Here is a 19475-nt window from a genome sequence, read left to right on the forward strand (position 1 = left end):
ATGCCATAAAGCTGCTAACAGAATCAATGACTAACAAAACGTGATTCTACTGTACATTAAATTGTACCAGCGGTCTTCCTCAGTCCTGTACCTCTAGTATGCGATCTCCAGACTGCAGGCGTCCATCTTTCACTGCTGCCCCACGGGGAAGAATGTTTTTAACCAGAATGGGACCAGGACCGTGGACCGAAGAATCTCTGGTTACTACGGTAAAACCAAGTCCCTCTGAACCTAGACAAACACACACACACACACACACACACACACACACACACACACACACACACACACACACACACACACACGCACACGCACACGCACACGCACACGCACACACACACACACACAGTAAAGAAGAGAGAAATTATTTCACTCACTCATGCACAGTGGTGTAAAGTAACTTAAAGTACATTTACTCAAGTACTGTACTTAAGTACACTTGTGAGAATTTTTTACTTTACTGGAGTATCTCCCATTTTCAATACTTGTACTTCTACTGCACTACAATTACTTGAAAAATTTAGTTACTAGTTACTTAAACACACATTAACCACTTTAGCCCTATTTTATACATAGTCTATTTGAAAATAGCCGATCTACAAGCTCACAACGCATCGTGATGTAGATCTGCTATTTTCAAACATTTTAATCATTTTACTTTTGGTACTTTAAGTATATTTTGATGCCAATACTTTTGCACTTTTTACTCATAACATTTTGAACTCAGGCCTTTTACTTGTAACAGAGTACTTCTACATTGTGGTATTTATACTTTTACTTAAGTAAAAAAAATGCAGTGCTTTTTCCACCAGTCTGCTCATGTAAAAGTGCTGACATTTTGTTGCCTGAGTTTTGTCTGACACGTGAAAACCCTTTCCCTTCTTCTCTCCTGTCTGCTCCCGTTCTATATCTCTCACTCACACAGACACACACTTTGTCCAGGTTGCATCCCTGACTCCAAAGCTTTTTTGAAAACCACCGATCTGCTATCCAGAGCACGCACACACTGTGTCCAAAGTTGCATCCCAGACTCGAAAGTTCATCTTTGAAAGCCAAAATCTGCTATCCAGACACACACACACACACACACACACACACACACACACACACACACACACACACCCCTTAAAGTGCCCCTGAAAAGTTCACTACTGTATCAGTGACTCAGCTACTGCCTGAATTTAATTCCCTTAGAGATCGCCATGGGTCTGAGTGTGTGTGTGTGTGTGTGTGTGTGTGTGTGTGTGTGTGTGTGTGTGTGTGTGTGTGTGTGTGTGTGTGTGTGTGTGTGTGTGTGTGTGTGCGCGCGCGCGCGCGCGTGCGTGTGTCTGTGTGCACGCGTGCATGGTGTACATGGGATCGTTAACCCTTCAGCAATAGCTCAGTCTGTGTGCAGGTGTGATGGTTTTACAAATGGGTTCAGGTGCAGGGCAACCAGGAGGAGAGGAGGAAAGTCAAAATGGAGGGAACACCAGTTTAACAGAGTGGAAAAGAGGAGTGAATGTTCTGGAAAAGGAGGTTCAATGGAGATTAAAATGCTCAGCAAAGCTGGGAAAACACACACACACACACACACACACACACACACACACACACACACACAGTCTAGTTGCGTGTTTTATGGTCTTCATTTAGTCTGGTCTCTTTAGCAGAGCGAAGTCAGCAGTTTGGGCCCAGTATGAATTCATATCAGCAGAAATGAGCAGATCAATAAAGACTTAATAGAGCCTGAAGAGAGGGAATCAGAAAGATGGAGAGAGAGAGAGAGAGAGAGAGAGAGAGAGAGAGAGAGAGAGAGAGAGAGAGAGAGAGAGAGAGAGAGAGAGAGAGAGAGAACGAGAGAACGAGAGAGAGAGAGGCGGCGCAGGAAGGAGTGGGTCAGGCGAACGAGGAAAGAGAGAGAGAGGGAGGGGAAGAGAGAGAGAGAATGGAGCAAGACAGCCATAAAGAAATGAGCGCTAGGCTGGGCGAGAAGCAAAAGAGAAATGGAAAGATAAAGAGGGTCCACCAGATAGATCTCAGAAAATGACCACAGGGAATGAGGAGAACGCAGAGAAGAAAATAGGGAGGGAATAAGCGGAGAATAGATATAAGTGATATCTAGGAGGGAATGACCCTCATTCAATATCAGGTTGAACTCCGGGAACTGGCTCTTTTGCGAGCACTCTTGAGATGTGAGAGCAGCTCCACTCGTCTGCATGGGCACCAAGTCTGTGTGCTGCTGACCGTGCGAGTTGTTGAAACCACACAATCCCATGATCAGCATCATCTCAAAGTGATTAACCCATTAAGACCGGGAACGCATCTGTGTCATGTTCAGATTTCTTTGGCTATTAAAAAAAGTTGCAGATATACAAGCTTGAGCTTGTAGATAATGCTTTTTTTTTATCGTGGAAAATGTGTGCAAATCTTTGAAAATATATATTATGTTTTAAAGCGAACATTTTTAACTCCGTTCTGTGCTTCATGGGGGGGTCCCTGGAACAACATATTTTGAGATGGGGGTCCGCAGCCAAATACATGTCATTTTGGGTGGTTCTTTAGAAAACATTTTGTATTCGGCAGCGGACCCTCATATCGAAATGTTTTGTTCCGTGGACCTCCACAGAAGCAAAGATCTGAGTTACAAATGTACGCTTAAAAAAATATATATATTAAAAGATTTGCAAAAATGTTCAAGATTTTTCAAAAATAGAAGATCTACAAGCTCATAGCGCGGCACTCTATGAGCTTGTAGATCTTCTATTTTTGAAGAGCCAAAGAAATCTAATGTGACACAGATGCGTTGCCGGTCTTAAAGGGTTAAAATCAAATGCTTTTTGGCATGGGCACAACCGAGGCACCACGAAACGGTGCCAAGGCAAAGGGGTTCTTTCCTTCTGTTTGGAAGTTAACACAGCCCTGACTACGTGGATTAGAGTCTTTCCACTTTTTATTTGTTTAGTTCGCTATCCTGTAGCTATGTCTTCCTTGTGACAAAATGTATATGATGTTGCACGTCGTAAACTAACAGAGCTACAAGCTCACAACGCGGCACAACTAAACGTGACACGTTTTGAGCTTGTAGATCTGCTATTCTCGGACAAAAGTGTGTGTGGCCGGTGCCACCTTCTGTAGGATGCATGCTGATCCAGTCTGACAACATGTCGTGGGTTCTTGCTGCATGTCACCCCCCCCCCCCCCCCCATCTCTAAATATGAAAAGTATTAACAAGAGCTTATGCCTAAATAATAACTACATTGGATCCATCGGAACGCACAGGTTCTTTTTTCCCCCCATTTTATGAAAAGTAACAGTTTTGGACATATAATACAAAGGTTTCCAACCCCGACAGCTACGATACGTTAACCCATTAAGACCAGGAACGCATCTGTGTCATTTTAGATTTATTTGGGCTATTTTTGAAAAATCGTGAAAGTTTGTGCAAAATCTTTGAATATATATATTTTTAAAGCATTTTTTTTTTAACTCAAATCTTTGCTTCTGGGGATTCTACAAATGTCTTCTAAATCCTAACAGTTTTTAAAAACTCAAACTTTATCATGTCAAGGGACCCCCCCCCCCCCCCAAAAAAAAAGTTGTAACAGAGTTAAAAATGTTTGCTTTAAAAAACTATATATTCAAAAGATTTGCACACATTTTCAGGATTTTTCAAAAAAATAGCAGATCTACAAGCTCATAGCGCGGCACTCGGTGCCGCGCTATGAGCTTGTATATCTGCTATTTTTTGAATAGCCTAAAAATGACACACAGGTGCGTTCCCGGTCTTAATGGGTTAAGAAGACGCGTTCATCCTTCAGACCGAGTCACAGCTTTTTTACCTTTCTTCAGGTCAATCCTCAGCCTCCTCCCTCCCTTCTTGTTGGCCACCAGGTTGGAGAGGGCGGGGCTTTTCTTCAGCAGGGGGCTCTCACTCCTCCCCTTGGGGGGCTGGGTTTGGACAAAGTAAGGTTAGGGTCAGGTTAGGTTGTTCACAGCAGTGGGGAAAAAAACACTGGAAAGCAGCAAAGAAAGTGTCAGCGGTGGAACGTAACTAAGTACATTACTTAAGTACAATTTTGAGGTATTTGTACTTTACTTGAGTATTTCCAATTTCCAATACTCGATTCCAATACTTCTACTCCACTACATCTTGGATCCAAATATTGTACTTCTCCTCCACTACACTTATTTGAATTACTTTGTAGATTTTGATTATTATTAGAAAACATGCATTATCCACTTCAGCCCTATATACATTTCGGCCATTTGAAAATAGCCGATCTACAAGCTGCTTGTACTGTAGATCTGCTATTTTCAAAGATGTTTATACATTTGAAAAATGGGACATTCTGCATAATGAGTACTTTTACTTGAGGTACTTTAGTACATTTTGATGCCAGTACTTTTGTACTTTTACTCAAGTGCATTTTGAATTCCGGACTTTCACTTGTAACAGAGTATTTCTTTATTGCAGTATTGATACTTTTACTTAGGTAAAACATTAGAGTACTTTTTTCCACCTCTGGAAAGTGTGCTGTTATCACTTGGATTTCTCACCACGGATAAGACAGGTTTGTTGTCAACTCAATACCTTTAACATTTTTAATAAGGGATCCTGACAAGAACACACGCCTGTGACTCACTCAGGGTCCTGACCCTTAGGTTTATGAAACATCAATCACGTCCCTAAAACTGTGCTTTCCGCGGGTTCAGAGCACAGGGGATAAACAGTTGGAACACGTCAAATTGTCAGCCATATTAGATTCACTAGCTTTGCATCATAGCTGTTGCTAAGTAACTGTGCCAGCTGATCTTTTGAACGTTTTGGGCATGTCACCATGGTGATGCTGCTTATTTTTGTGACCAAAAGAAGACAGCATGGAACAGCCTATCACCGGTGATGTTCTCTGTGTGCTACACCTGATTATCATTGAAATAGTCATATAAATAGATCATATAATTGGATACGGGCGATATCTGGAAGGAAAGGAATTTAACCCATTGAGACCTGAAGCCGATTCTACATGTCTACTAAATCTCAACAGTTTTCTGAAAAATGTATGTTTCTATGTCAGTGGTGCTCAATCTTTTTCATGTCAAGGACCCCCAAAATGATATGTATTTGGCCGCGGACCCCCATCAAAATATTGTGTTCCAGGGACCCCCCAGAAGCAAAGATTTGAGTTAAAAATGTTCGCTTTAAAAATATATATATTTCAAAGATTTGCACACATTTTCACGATTTTTAAAAAATAGCAGATCTACAAGCTCGTAGCGCGGCACTCGGTGCCGCGCTACGAGCTTGTATATCTGCTATTTTTGAATAGCCCAAAGTGTAAAATAATGCTTTTTAGCTCAAATCTAAAAATGACAGAGTTCCAGGTCTTAATGGGTTAAATGGTTTGTTCACTATAGTAAAAAAAAAGGTTTCTGCGAACTGTAAAGGCCTTTGCAGACACGGTGCGATTTAGTCAATCAGTTTTTACCGCGTGCGAAAAGACGCACGAATCGAACTGGGTTCGATTGGAAAAAAACCGCATCGCCGCAGCCACTTGCCGCACGGCTAATTCGGAGCCGCTGTGCATGAGGTCATAGAGAACCATGTGTTCATTTAAAAAAATTATATTGTCCGTTTTTTTCCGTGAGAAGAATCGCACCCTGGCTGTCTGCAAAGGCCTTAAATGTTCTTCGTTGTACTTTTAACCCATTAAGACCTGGAACTGTGTCATTTTTAGAGTTGAGCTAAAAAGCATTATTTTACACTTTGGGCTATTCAAAAATAGCAGATATACAAGCTCATAGCGCGGCACCGAGTGCCGCGCTATGAGCTTGTAGATCTGCTATTTTTGAAAATTCGTGAAAATGTGTGCAAATCTTTGAATATATATATTTTTAGAGCGAACATTTGTAACTCAAATCTTTGCTTCTGGGGGTCCCTGGAACAAAATATTTTGATGGGGGTCCGCGGCCAAATACATATAATTTTGGGGGTCCTTGACATGAAAAAGTTTGAGCACCACTGATATAGAAACATACGTTTTTCAGAAACAGCGTTTCCACAATGTCTGCATAGTCATAATGTTATCAAGTTGTACTTGCCTCAAAAAGACCTTAAAAATGACATAAAATACAAATAGGAAATTCTGTCCCCCATCACCCCACCACACATCTTTGTTATGCATAACATTTTTGTTTTGGCCCTTTATATGACAAAAACTAATGTTCCTAGCATAGTGAGAGCTCTCTTTTTCGGAAATAATGACTTCTTATAAGATTGTTATTGCCTTGTTTTATTCTGTCTTATAATATTTGTATTCTGTATTATACATTTTGGTTAACATACTGTATTCATACAGTGTATATGCAGCACTTTTTGAGGGCCTGATAGACGAACGCAACAACTCACACTGACAGCAGCTTCCAGAGTGGCAGTGTCCTCAGCCAATCGCATGGCTGGATTCTCGGAGGGTTTGAAAGCGGGTTTGGCTTTGACAGGCGGCGGTGGCTCTTTGGTGGTCTTGGGGATTCGTGGACTGCTGTCGGGAGGGGCGGGGTTACTGATGAAGAGCTGACCAATCAGGCTCCTCTCGTATCGTTCCCTGTTGGCGGCAGGAACTACTTCCAAACGGACGACTGGGGAGCGCATTGCCTGTCGGAACAGTTCCTGGGCCCTGGAAGGGAGGGGGGGGTTCGGGTGGGAGAGGGTTAGACAGACAAAACTAGAGGTAATAGGTTTTAGAGTGAAAGGTTTTGTTTAAAGGATATTAAATGTTGCTCTTCCGGTACATTAAAGTAATCCAACAAATGGTACTGAACTTCAATTCTAATGACTATTTACTCTATTATAATTCATATTAGCTCTATGTACAGTTCATGTCATTGCAGTGCTCAAATTATACATTTCCCTGGTATAGTAATTACCGGTAACAGGCTAATTACTGAATGATATATAATTTGGGCGGCAGAAACAAATAATCAAACAGAAGCAACGTGAAGCTCACTTTAAATGGCATGAAATGTGGTATGAAGCTATGTATAGAGAGATATAACATTTATATTATATCTCTCTATACATAGCTAATTCTATTTGATAAATTATATATAATATACATATATTTGTCACATACCCAGCCTTCTTTGACCTGGGTGTGGAGTGAGTGATAAAAGGACTGCTATATATAACCCCCAGGGCTGATATGGCAGCTGACCAATCACCACAAGCTAAAGAAGCATCTTCCCAAAGGGTTTATATATACGCCAGCTGACCAATTAGCGCAGCTGGTAAGCTGCTTTGAACCGTCTCCACAAGCGACCTTGTTGCTCGACAGAATGGCTGCGTGACAACAAGAGCGATGGGTTTGTCAACCCAAGTGGGGTCCCCAAGGGTCCTTGGAGGGGTTCCAGGGGGTCCCCAGCTAAATGTGCTGCCGTGGCTACTTAAAAATATCAGATATAGAAGCTCGTACATCTGCTATGTTTTAACATGTTTGAAAAATCTTGAAAGTGTTTGAAAAATGTTGAATAATTTTGATTTTTTTTAACACAAATCTTCTCTTCTGGGGGGTCCCTGGCTCAAAAAAAAAATCATATGGGGGTCCGCGGCCAAATATATATCAATTCGGGGGTCCTTGGCACGACAAAGTTTGAGAACTACTGATTTAGAGGGGACTTGTAGGCCTGGATTTGTACTTCCACACCGGTGTCGCACATGGCCTTGTAGATCAGATGTTTTTTGGTTTGCACGACATGGCACGCGACTAAGTATAAATCAGGGCATACGCTACACAACACCAATAGAGCAACAGAGACCTCCTGTCAGTCAGTATGCCTATAGCAGTCTGTAAACACCCACTGTCCTGCCAACAACACCTGCTGTGTTCTCAGCCATCTCCCTGCCCACACTAGTTGGTCAGCATTCCTGCGGGATTTACTTTTTTCATTCACCGGGGAATATGCCTACAGCGTGTACTCTTTTAACCCATTAACCCATTGAGACCTGAAGCCGATTCTACATGTCTCCTAAATCTCAACTGTATTCTGAAAAACGTATGTTTCTATATCAGTGGTGCTCAATCTTTTTCATGTCAAGGACCCCCAAAATGATATGTATTTGGCCACGGACCCCCATCAAAATATTTTGTTCCAGGGACCCCCAGAAGCAAAGATTTCAGTTAAAAATGTTCGCTTTAAAACAAAATATATTCAAAGATTTGCACACATTTTCACAATTTTTCAAAAATGGCAGATCTACAAGCTCATAGCGCGGCACTCGGTGCCGCGCTATGAGCTTGTATATCTGCTATTTTTGAATAGCCAAAAGTGTAAAATAATGCTTTTTAGCTCAAATCTAAAAATGACACAGTTCCCGGTCTTAATGGGTTAACCCATTAAGACCGGGAACACATCTGTCATTTTAGATCTGAAAGGTTTCATGACATTCATTTTCTTTTTTTTTTCTTTTAGTTTTTTTGTTTTGTTTTATGACCTCAATTATACCCCAAAAAACTGAACTTTGAACGTTCAGTGGATTTTCTGTGGTATGGGGTTTTCTGAATAATTAGGCTAAAAGAAGTGCTAGGATTGGGCCCTGGACTTTGATGTCACAGTCCATTAATCCCGCCCCTTCTCCTCCCCGCCCCTCCCCTATCCTTCTCCTTTTGGCGGGGGCGGAGCAAAGGTGATGATTGACAGGCAAAATCCCTCAACAGCGACACCCGCAGGCAAATAGTATTGTTTTCATTGCAGCTGAAAAGGCCTTAGAAAACAGAGAGAAAAAAAACTCACTTGGGCTCACTGGAGTGGATTTCTCAGTTAAAACCTTTTACTACACGTTTTAAGGACCATGAAAAATACTTTTAACGTTTTGTAAATGTGAATGTCATGAAACCTTTAACCACTTTAACCATTACTGTATACTTTGGCTATTCAAAAATAGCAGATATACGGCACCGGGTGCAGCGCTATGAGCTTGTAGATCTGCTATTTTTTGAAAAATCATGAAAATGTATTTGAATATATATATATATATATATATTTTTTTTTTAAAGCGAACATTTGTAACTCAAATCTTTGCTTCTGGGGGTCCTTGGAACTAAATATTTTTGAGATGGGGGTCCGTGGGCAAATACTTATAATTTTGGGGGTCCTTGACATGTTTGAGAACCACTGATATTATAGCAACATAAGTGTTTCAGAAAACTGTTAGGATTTAGAAGACATTTTGTGAAATCGGCCTCAGGTCTTAATGGGTTAATGTTGTTCAAGTTCTTCTTTAGCCACAAAGCTATTTAATCAGAATGTAAAACCAACGTTAAGTGATTACACTTGTATTTATTGTGCAGCACTTTGGTCAACGGTTCTGTTTTTTTATTTAAATGTGTTTTATGCATAAACTGATTTGATGGAAGTACAGGCGTGTGAGGGTATTGGATTCATGTTCCAATTATACTGTTCAGTAATTAAGACATTAATGGTTTTTATTAATGTTGATTCATTTAAGCAATAGTCACTGTTAAAAACTGATATGAACAACTTCCTTGTTGAGAGAGTAGGTCTGCAAATGTATTTATTACGTTCAATAAAAAACCTCATTATCTGACATTAAACTATGATTCTAATTACACTGTTAAGAAAACAAATTATTGTTTATACCATATCACTGCATTCATGTTGATTTACTTAACCCATTAAGACCGGGAAAGCATCTGTCATTTTCAAAAATAGCAGATATACAAGCTCATAGCGCGGCACAGAGTGAGCTTGTAGATCTGCTAGTTTTGAAAAATCATGAAGATTTGTGCAAATCTTTGAATACATATTTTTTTCAAAGTGAACATTTTGTAACTCAAATCTTTGCTTCTGGGGATTCTACTAATGTCTTCTAAATCCGAAGAGTTTTTTGAAAAAACGTATGTTGCTATAATCAGTGGTTCTCAAACTGTTTCATGTCAAGGACCCCCAAACTTATATATATTTGGCCGCGGACCCCCATATCAAAATACGTTGTGCCAGGGACCCCCAGAAGCAAAGATTTGAGTAAAATATTTTCGCTTTCAAAAATATATATGTCCAAGATTTGCACACATTTTCAAGATTTTTCAAAAATAGCAAATCTACAAGCTCATAGCGCGGCACTCGGTGCCGCGCTATGAGCTTGTAGAGCTGCTATTTTTGAATAGCCAAGGTATAAAATAATGGTTAAAGTGGTTACACAGATGCGTTCCCGGTCTTAATGGGTTAAGCAAGACATGAAGTAAAAACAGTACTGTTCTAAACCGATTTGAGTTATATGCCTTGTTGACAATAATGTTAACGTATTTGGTAAATTAAAGTGTTGATCAAAGACTATTTTCTTTTGTTTGCCTTTGTGAATAGAATAAGACAACCAACGCCACAGGCACAGCATCCAACCTTTGCTTTGCTTTGATATGCCTGCCCTCGGTTGTGTATTCTCAGGCAACGACAAATGCCACGGGTGCTAATCTATATACAGTCATACATGTTGTTTAAATGACACTACTTACTCATGTCCTGTGCAATTACATTAGTAAAGGAAGCACAGGACATCTGGCTGATTATCCTTCACATTATAATGCACACACAATAATAGTAACATAATAAAGCAAAATTTGGTTTTAACTGTTCAATATCTCCATGACTGATAAGGTGGCTAAGCTAACGACAGTAGCGGTATCCGTCAAATTATTGCTGATAGAATGTCTTCGATTGCTGGATTTTATTAACCCATTCAACCCGGGAACGCGTCTCTGTCATTTTAGATTTCTTTGGGCTATTCAAAAATAGCAGATATACAAGCTCATAGCGCGGCACCGAGTGCCACACTATGAGCTCGTAGATCTGCTATTTTTTGAAAAATCCTGAAAATGTGTGCAAATCTTTGAATATATATATATTTTTAAAGCAAACATTTGTAACTCAAATCTTTGCTTCTGGGGGGTCCCTGGAACAAAACAAATAGCAGATCTACAAACTCATAGCGCGGCACTCGGTGCCGCGCTATGAGCTTGTATATCTGCTATTTTTGAAAAGTCTAAAATGAGATGCGTTCCTGGTCTTAAAAGGGTTAAGGATAATTCTGTATTTCCAGGACAGGGCGGCGTCCGGCCCTGATAGGACACAGCGAAAACAAGCGCTCCCTTACCACCCACACCACCCACCTCCTAACGGAAACAATATTAGCCTCCCTGACACCTGTTTGGGGCGGGCGCTTCAATCAGAATCTACGATCTCTAGAAGAGAGACGACTCTGAAAAGAATCTGATGGAGATGACTCTCACATCTCCATCACATTCTTCTTTCCCCCCGGTGCTAAGTGAGTTAGAAGGGACTGCCGTTGTCAGTGACGATCAACGCGCGCCATCACTCACCTCCGCTAACCAACAGAGAAAATCGGGTTTCCTTAACGCATTCAAACCGGGGACGCATCCGTGTAACCGCTTCATCCATCATTTTATACTTTTGGGCTATTCAAAAATAGCAGATCTACAAGCTCATAGCGCGGCACCGAGTGCCGCGCTATGAGCTTGTAGATCTGCTATTTTTGAAAAATCGCGAATATTAATTTTGTGCAAATATTTCAATATGTGTATTTCTTTAAAGGGGACATTTGTAACTCAAATCTTTGCTTCTGCGGGTCCCTGGAACAAACTATTTTGAGATGGGGCTCGACGGCCAAATACATATAATTTTGGGGGTCCTTGACGTGAAAAAGGTTTGAGAACCACTGATATTAGAGAAACATACGTTTTTTTTTTCTCAAAAAACTGGATTTAGAAGACATTTGTAGAATCCCCCAGAAGCAAAGATTTGAGTTAAAAAATATTCGCTTAAAAAAAATATATGTATATATTCAAAGATTTGCACAAAATGTTCACGATTAAAAAAAAATTGCAGATATACAAGCTCATAGCGCGGCACTCGGTGCCGCGCTATGAGCTTGTAGATCTGCTATTTTTGAATAGCCCAAAGAAATAAAATAAAAATGACACAGATGCGTTCCCGGTCTTAATGGGTTAAATTAGATTGGATTAGGCTCCTTTTGTTTCCTTCTCTTGCGTTATTATTTGATATATCACAATTATGATATTCTCGTAACCCGAGACTAAGTCGAGGAAGGTATATATGTATCACGAATGCTTTGAAAAACAGTTCCGCGCGGAGATAATGACTCTGCTGATAAAATAACAGAGTTCTCCAACTCTCCGCCTCATTATTCAACCCGGCAATCAAGGGGAGGAAATCAGGTTTGTTAGAACGTCTCTATTGCATTACGGGCCTATTGTTTTCCCCTGCATTCCTGTTATATCTATTACGAATACCATATTCTGGTAAGCAGAGACTCAATTAGGGCGGTAGCTCTTGTTAGGTAGATACCGTGGGTGTTTTTGAGTTCCGCAGCAGTATGCAGCGTGACTTAAACCATTAAAACCGGGAACGCATCTGTGTGTCATTTTAAGATTTCTTTGGGCTATTCAAAAATAGCAGATCTACAAGCTCATAGCGCGGCACCGAGTGCCGCGCTACGAGCTTGTAGATCTGCTATTTTTGAAAAATCGTGACAATTTGTGCAAATTGTTGAATATATATATTATTTTAAAGATTTTTTTACTCCAATCTTTACTTCTGGGGGTCCATGGAACACAATAAATTGAGATGGGGGGGGGGGGGGGGGGGGGGGTGGCCAATTACATATTCTTTTGGGGGGCCTTAACATGAAAAGGTTTGAGCACCACTGATTTAGAAACATACCTTTTTCAGAAAACTGTGAAAAACGGATTTAGAATGGGCCTCAGGTTTTAATGGGATAACGCACCAGGATCACAGTCAGTTGTACATGCTAAAATGATCTGCAGGGGATTCCATTTTGTTTGTTTGTTTTTCAAAACAATGGCATAATGTCAAATAAATCCTATGCATGCACTGTAACTCATATTCATGGTATGGCTTTTATATTTCTGGCTTTCATATCAAAATGGTTCATTTTGTATTGGTCAGACTTGGGCCTTTTTTTTTACCACTTTAAACCTGGCATCCTATATTTATGGCATGCCATAAAAGGCTAAACATAAACAAGGTTTTTTTTTTGCAAAAACAGCAGGTCTACAAGCTCAACGTGTCATGGTGCAATGCACTGTGAGCTTGCAGATAGGATATTTTCACCACACGGCACCATAATAAGACAAAATATGAACTAGGGCTCGATGGTTAAATTTGATTATGTTTTCAGAAAGGTTTTTTTGAACGAGGGACGTTGCAATGATTATGGTTGACGCAGCCCCAGACTTTATCCTTTCTGACCAAACCTTATTTTTCTTCAACCTCAGGGCATACATTTTGACTTACTCATGTCTCACCCTGAGACCAAATCTCATAAAGACACAATTGAGCACTCTTGGCGCACACTGACACACTTCTGTAGATTGAAAAATGATTGAAAAATAAATAAATTGAGGTTTTAATATACTTTATCAAGTTTTCCATTGATTTTTGTGTTCCCCCAGATGACCCGTAATGTAAGCTTTAATGTACAGCCGTCGCTCTAATTCTCTTAATAAGTGAAGAATAATCTAATCCCAACTAATGGTCTGCTGAAGTACAGTATCACTTCCACCCCATAATGCTGTAATGAAGTGCTAATTGTCAGCTTTCATCCTGCGTGTGCTGTGTTTGGACTAATTATTACTGTGGAACAGGTCAATACTGGGAGGAGAACTCCACTGGTGTTTACTTGTCCACGATGCACAATAAGCTCTTTGTAATGAAATAGGAACGGCAGGACCCATTTTCAGAACTTGAAAACGTAAGTGTTATGCATCGTTTATACTTACTGACACTGTATAATGACCCCGGCACAATTTCAATGAAAACTAGAAAAAGTGCTCCGATCACTTGACTATCCTACTATAATTCTAGTAAGCTGACGGTGGGTGGGTGGGTGGATGGGGTCTTGGGTCTCCGATCAAACTGCGCATGCGTCGTTGTGTGCCAGGTTTCGCGAGAGAAACAAGCAGCGAGGTCTATGAAAACGAGGCCAAACCAAACGAACCCTATAACACCAACATTGGCCCTAAAGCGCTTACAATCGGCGGACATGGCAACACCGACTCTACACCATAGACCCCGCCCACTCTCTGCTGTGGAAAGTAAACACTCCAGATTTGTTTCCCCACACACGATGCACATTAGCTCCATAAAGAACGGTTCTATGTCGTTCTCTTCCAGGATCGGGCGAACGTCCGCCAAGGCTCCGCTGTTTACCCTTTTGTATACATCGTATCCCAAAACTAATGGTAGATTCTAAACCGCACGGATGTTTAAGGTTTGGTCGGCTGCATAATATTTTAGGTCGCCAGCGAAACTACCCGTTTAAATCGCTTATTTAGTCAGCCTGTGGCCATGTTTCCCATTGTAGCCAAACCGGGAGCAGTAGTGGCAGCGGACGTAGGGTTTTTTTCCGGGTTCAATGGGAAACATGGCCACAGGTTTCGCGAGAGAAACAAGCAACGAGGTCTATGAAAACGAGGCCAAACCAAACGAACCCCATACCACCAACATGCAACCTGATAATAATGTCCAAAGCATGTCTGTGTATGTTTACATCCATTACTGTGTTGGCGTTAGTTGGGATTAATGTTTATTAGCCAAACCAAGTTACTATGAGCCGTTAGCGTGATGCTAAGCTAACGGACGTTTGGCGCTAGCATGCGGCTAACGCTAATGCTAACGTCGTCATCGTGACTTAATCAACAATGTAAACGTTTCATCAACACACTTTATGAACCTTACTGTGGTTAATATTATCAGTGCTACCCAAGTAGTCCATTGAAAAGTATTATTTTGGTGTATTTTGTGTATTGTAACTTGGACACTGTAACTTAATGGTAGCTGGGGCGACGCGTTGTTGGCTCATGGTTCAGAATGCCTCATGGGTATTGTAGTCATTTTCTGCTATTTCGGTTCTACTGTGATAGACTGTGCTACATTACCTGCTGTTTAATTGTGAATCATATATGCTATGAATATATGGTAATACAATGTTTATTTTCCTGTATTTCCAGGTTTATGACCTGAGTCATCTATGACCTGTGTGTCATCTGTGTGTCCAGTACTTTGTACTGTGTTGGTACAAAAAGACAAAACACGAGTTGTGACAAAGACGTGTGATTCTCTGATTAATGTTGTTAGTGGTGTAAAATGCCATCAAAAATATACTCAAGCCTGCTGCAGGGCAACAGAAAATAGCAAGCCTATTTTGCTCTTTTATATAGCAAATTTTTATATATATACGAGGGGACGCGCGCCCTTCACCGGGTATGGTGAAGGGCGCCCTTCACCGGGTATGGTCTAGTAGAGATAATATATACAGATTTGCGTGATGTTTGGACAAAATTTGTGGGAGTAATATGAAAAGCAGAATTGGCCTCCTGGTGGCGCTATAATGAGCAATGTTAAAAGGGTGGCATTCGTTCCTCAAAGTAGTGCGAATGTGCGTGCAAAGTTTCACCGCAATCGGACACTGCGTTCATGGTTTACGGCAAACTTTAGATGTCAATCTTAGCCAATCAGGATGGAATATGAAAAATCAAACAGATCCGTCTTTATCTCGTGACTATAGAGATCATGTGTACCGATTTGCCTGAAATTTGGATAAAATCTGAAGGAGTAATATCAAAAAATGAGTTTTACATAAGTCTGCCTCCTGGTGGCGCTATAAAAGACAGATGTGAAAAATGCACGGCAAAGGTTTTCCTTGGCCTCTAGGGAGTAAACATACAAAGTTTTACACAGATCGGTGCAGTTATAGGTAAAAACACGAATGGGCCTGTTATAGCGCCACCATGAGGCTGATTTGAAAATTCAAGTGGCATTTCTCCCTCGGCCTAGTGGGAACTAAATCCTGGACATCAACCTCAAGACCGAGGTGTAAGAATAATATTGCGTTCGGTCAAGCTTGCATACAGTGTATGATGCATGTGTGTGGTGGTTGAGGAACCGTAAACATTTACGGTGTCTCAATACGTTGGATAAAAGCGTCTGCTAAATGACTGTAATGTAATGTAATGTACGTCTGCCATGCAGGGACAATAGAGGGGTGTGTGCGTGTGTGTGCGCGTGTGTGTGTGTGTGTTTGGACATGGTGGGCGTCAGGATTAGTCTACTTACGGCAGCCTACTGACACATATTGTCCTGGACCAAGCTATCTCTATATACCTGCCATGTTGGAACGCCTTTGTGTGTGTGTGTGTGTGTGTGTGTGTGTGTGTGAGTGCGTGTGTATGCGTGCGCGTGCGTGTTCTTTACCTTGCCCAAGCCCTGAACCCAAGGGCAGCGTGTTCCGAATTCAATATTGTAATTGTGACCAGCAGCTCAGCCGTGGTCTATTTGTGTATAGTAGGCATATGCGTGTACGCTTGTGTACGCGAGTTACATGTGTTGCGTCCTGCGTGTGTCCAAAAGCTGTAGTCTTTGAACAATAGGGTGCCAGCCTCTCCAGTACTAATCCATTTACCTACAGCAGGGGATCACCCACCTCCGATACAGCATAATCCTATTACGACAGTCACAGCTGGACCGCGGCTATTGTACGGTACGTATTGACATTGTAATGTTACTATAATCATTATGACATTCACAGACGAACGCTAATCCCATGAACGGGGCTGGCTACTTAGGCCACCATAATCTACGGCGATGGCTTTAACCCATTGAGGCCGGGAACGTGTAACGTGTATCATTTTTAGATTTCCACGGCTATTAAAAAACAGCAGATATGCAAGCTCGTAGCGCGGCACCGAGTGCCGCGCTACGAGCTTGTATATCTGCTATTTTTGAAAAATGTTACAATCTTCTACAAATGTCTTCTAAATCCTTACATTTTTTTCTGAAAAACGTATGTTGCTACAGTATATATCAGTGGTGCTTAAAACCTTTTTCATGTCAAGGACCCCCAAAATTATATGTATTTGGCTGCAGACCCCCATCTGAAAATATTTTGTTCCAGGGACCCGCCAGAAAAAAGGATTTGAGTCAAAAGTGTTCCCTTTGAAAAATATATATATTCAAATATTTGCACTTATAAAAGTATAAAAAATAATGGTTAAAGTGGTTACACAGATGCGTTCCCGGTCTTAATGGGTTAACAGATGTTTCTAACTGCCCGGGCCGTTGTGATCAGGGTGAGGATTTCACACACACACAACCCGCTTCTAATGTCATTGTAATGTATCTCGGCTCATTCTCCCATTTGTCGAGGGGCAATGAGCGAGGCCCAGTGAGGCGTGATACTGTACGACCTGTATTGTGTGACTCATCTGCTCTCTCAAAAGAAAATAAATAAATAAATAAATAAAAAGAGATCTCTACGGACAAATATTCCCTTTGATGAGACGAGATGAGTCGACCGGATGCACAATAGGTGGCTCAAACACACACACACACTATGCTCTCCAAACATCTGTTAACTGTCTGTTCCGCTTTTGCCTGTGATGTCAGGACAATGCTGAAGATAAGCCTGTCTGACAATGAACAGAGAGTGAAACGGACAGAGGAGAGAGAGAGAGAGAGAGAGAGAGAGAGAGAGAGAGAGAGAGAGAGAGAGAGAGAGAGAGAGAGAGAGAGAGAAAGAGAGAGAGGGGGGAGAGGGAGAGAGAGAGAGGGGGGGAAACAGCAGTTGTGCTGGACTTCAAAAGGTTTGGGTGCAGACATGCGCCCACACACTGTCGGACCTGACTGATGTAGGATTTCTTCTCTGTCGAGCGGGAAACCTCACACGTTCAAAACTGTTCATTTTCAGGATTCAAATTCAGCAAAAGAAGCCGATCTACAAGCTATCTGCTACTTATGATGATTTTGTGTGACGCTGTAGTATGATCAAGTAGGGCGTTCATTTTTGATGATTACCCAATTAAGATCTTGAGGCCGATTCTACAAAATGCCTTCTAAATCAATAGTTCCAAGTGCCAGGGACCCCCAAATTGATATATATATTTGGCCATCAGAAAAGGTGTTGTGCCAGGGACCCCCAAGAGGAAAAGATTTGTATTAGAATATATAAAATTATTCATAATCTTTCATTCATAAACACTTTCAAGATTTTTCAAAAATAGCAGATGTACAAGCTCGCAGCGCGGCACAAAGTATACAGTGTATATCTGCTATTTTTGAAAAGCCAATGCTAAAATCAAAAATGATACAGATGCTGTCCCGGTTTTAATGGGTCAATGGATTATAAAAAAATTACAGTCACTGGTCACAAATGTAGTTAGTAACATGTACTTTTAAAGTTGCTATTTTGTATTCACCTTCACCTTTATTAAATCTGCTATATTTACAATGTACATGTTTGGTACTAGTGACCGGGTCTATTTCAGACATATTTTATGGACTTTTGACCCCAAACTCCCTTTACTCATCCTAGAGGTTAGGATGAGTAAGGAAGTGTAGGTAGTAGCTAGCCCCACACTCACTAGCACACACACACACACACACACACACACACACACACACACACACACACACACACACACACACACACACACACACACACACACACACACACACACACACACACACACACACACACACACACACACACACACACACACACACACACACACACACACACACACACAGTGCCACTCACTGGCTGAAGGTCTTGTCCATGAGGTCAGTGAGGTTGATCTTGACGATACACTCCTCCTCCTGGAACAATCCCTCCTTCTTGGAGCGACTCTCCTCCTCCACCCCACGGATGTACAGACCCAGAGACCTGGAGGGGAGAGAGAGAGAGAGAGAGACATCATTCATACTGTATGTTGCATACATACATCAGTAGTTCTCAAACAATTTCATGGCATTAACCCCCATCTGAAAATATTTTGTGCCAAGGACCCCCCCAGAAGAGAAGATGTATGTTAAAAAAAAAAAAACTTTAAACTTTGAATAACCTTAAAAATGATTCAACGGTTTCCAAAGAATCTTCCAAAATAACACATGTACAAGCTTGCAGTGCAGTACGAAGTCATGCGCTGTGAGCTATTTTAGAATAGACAAACGTATAAATTGTGATGCTACATTAACTACTTTTGCCAGGGACCCCCTGGAACCCCCCCCACCCCCCAAGGACCCCTGGTCACGCTGCGAGCTTGTACATCTGCTATTTTTGAAAATCTTTGAAAAAATATAGAAAATGTTTGACATAATGCGAGTTTTTTTTACATATATCTACTCTTCTGGGGGTCCCTGGCACACAACATTTTCAGGTGGGGGTCCGCGGGCCAAACACACATACATTTGTAGGTCCTTGGCACAAAAAGGTTTGAGAAGCGATGATATTCCGAGACGAGAGCCATACAGTAGCAACAGACAGTGTGAGTCACAGTGTGGTAGCAGCATCATAATAATGCTCACACAAACACAATGACACCGGGGCTCTTTTCAAAAAGGAGATACTTCTATCCTCAGTCTGCGATACA

The 19475-nt window shown here is 41.2% G+C and overlaps 1 protein-coding gene across 4 annotated transcripts in view; it reads right to left on the reverse strand.

Annotated features, from left to right (window-relative positions):
• LOC311064591 (partitioning defective 3 homolog B-like) overlaps positions 1-19475 on the reverse strand; it is a 308896-nt gene that overhangs the window by 260185 nt on the left and 29236 nt on the right. For all 4 annotated transcript variants that reach the window (XM_084084456.1, XM_084084457.1, XM_084084458.1 and 1 more), the window contains exons 4-7: positions 18644-18769; positions 6389-6653; positions 3822-3930; positions 92-231 (exon numbers count right to left, since the gene is read on the reverse strand). In XM_084084456.1, coding sequence (XP_083940582.1) covers positions 92-231; positions 3822-3930; positions 6389-6653; positions 18644-18769 — 640 coding nt within the window. The remainder of the gene's footprint in view (positions 1-91; positions 232-3821; positions 3931-6388; positions 6654-18643; positions 18770-19475) is intronic.

The sequence above is a fragment of the Gymnoscopelus microlampas genome, assembly GCF_963454915.1.
Source record: "Gymnoscopelus microlampas genome assembly, chromosome: 17".
NCBI lineage: Eukaryota > Metazoa > Chordata > Actinopteri > Myctophiformes > Myctophidae > Gymnoscopelus > Gymnoscopelus microlampas.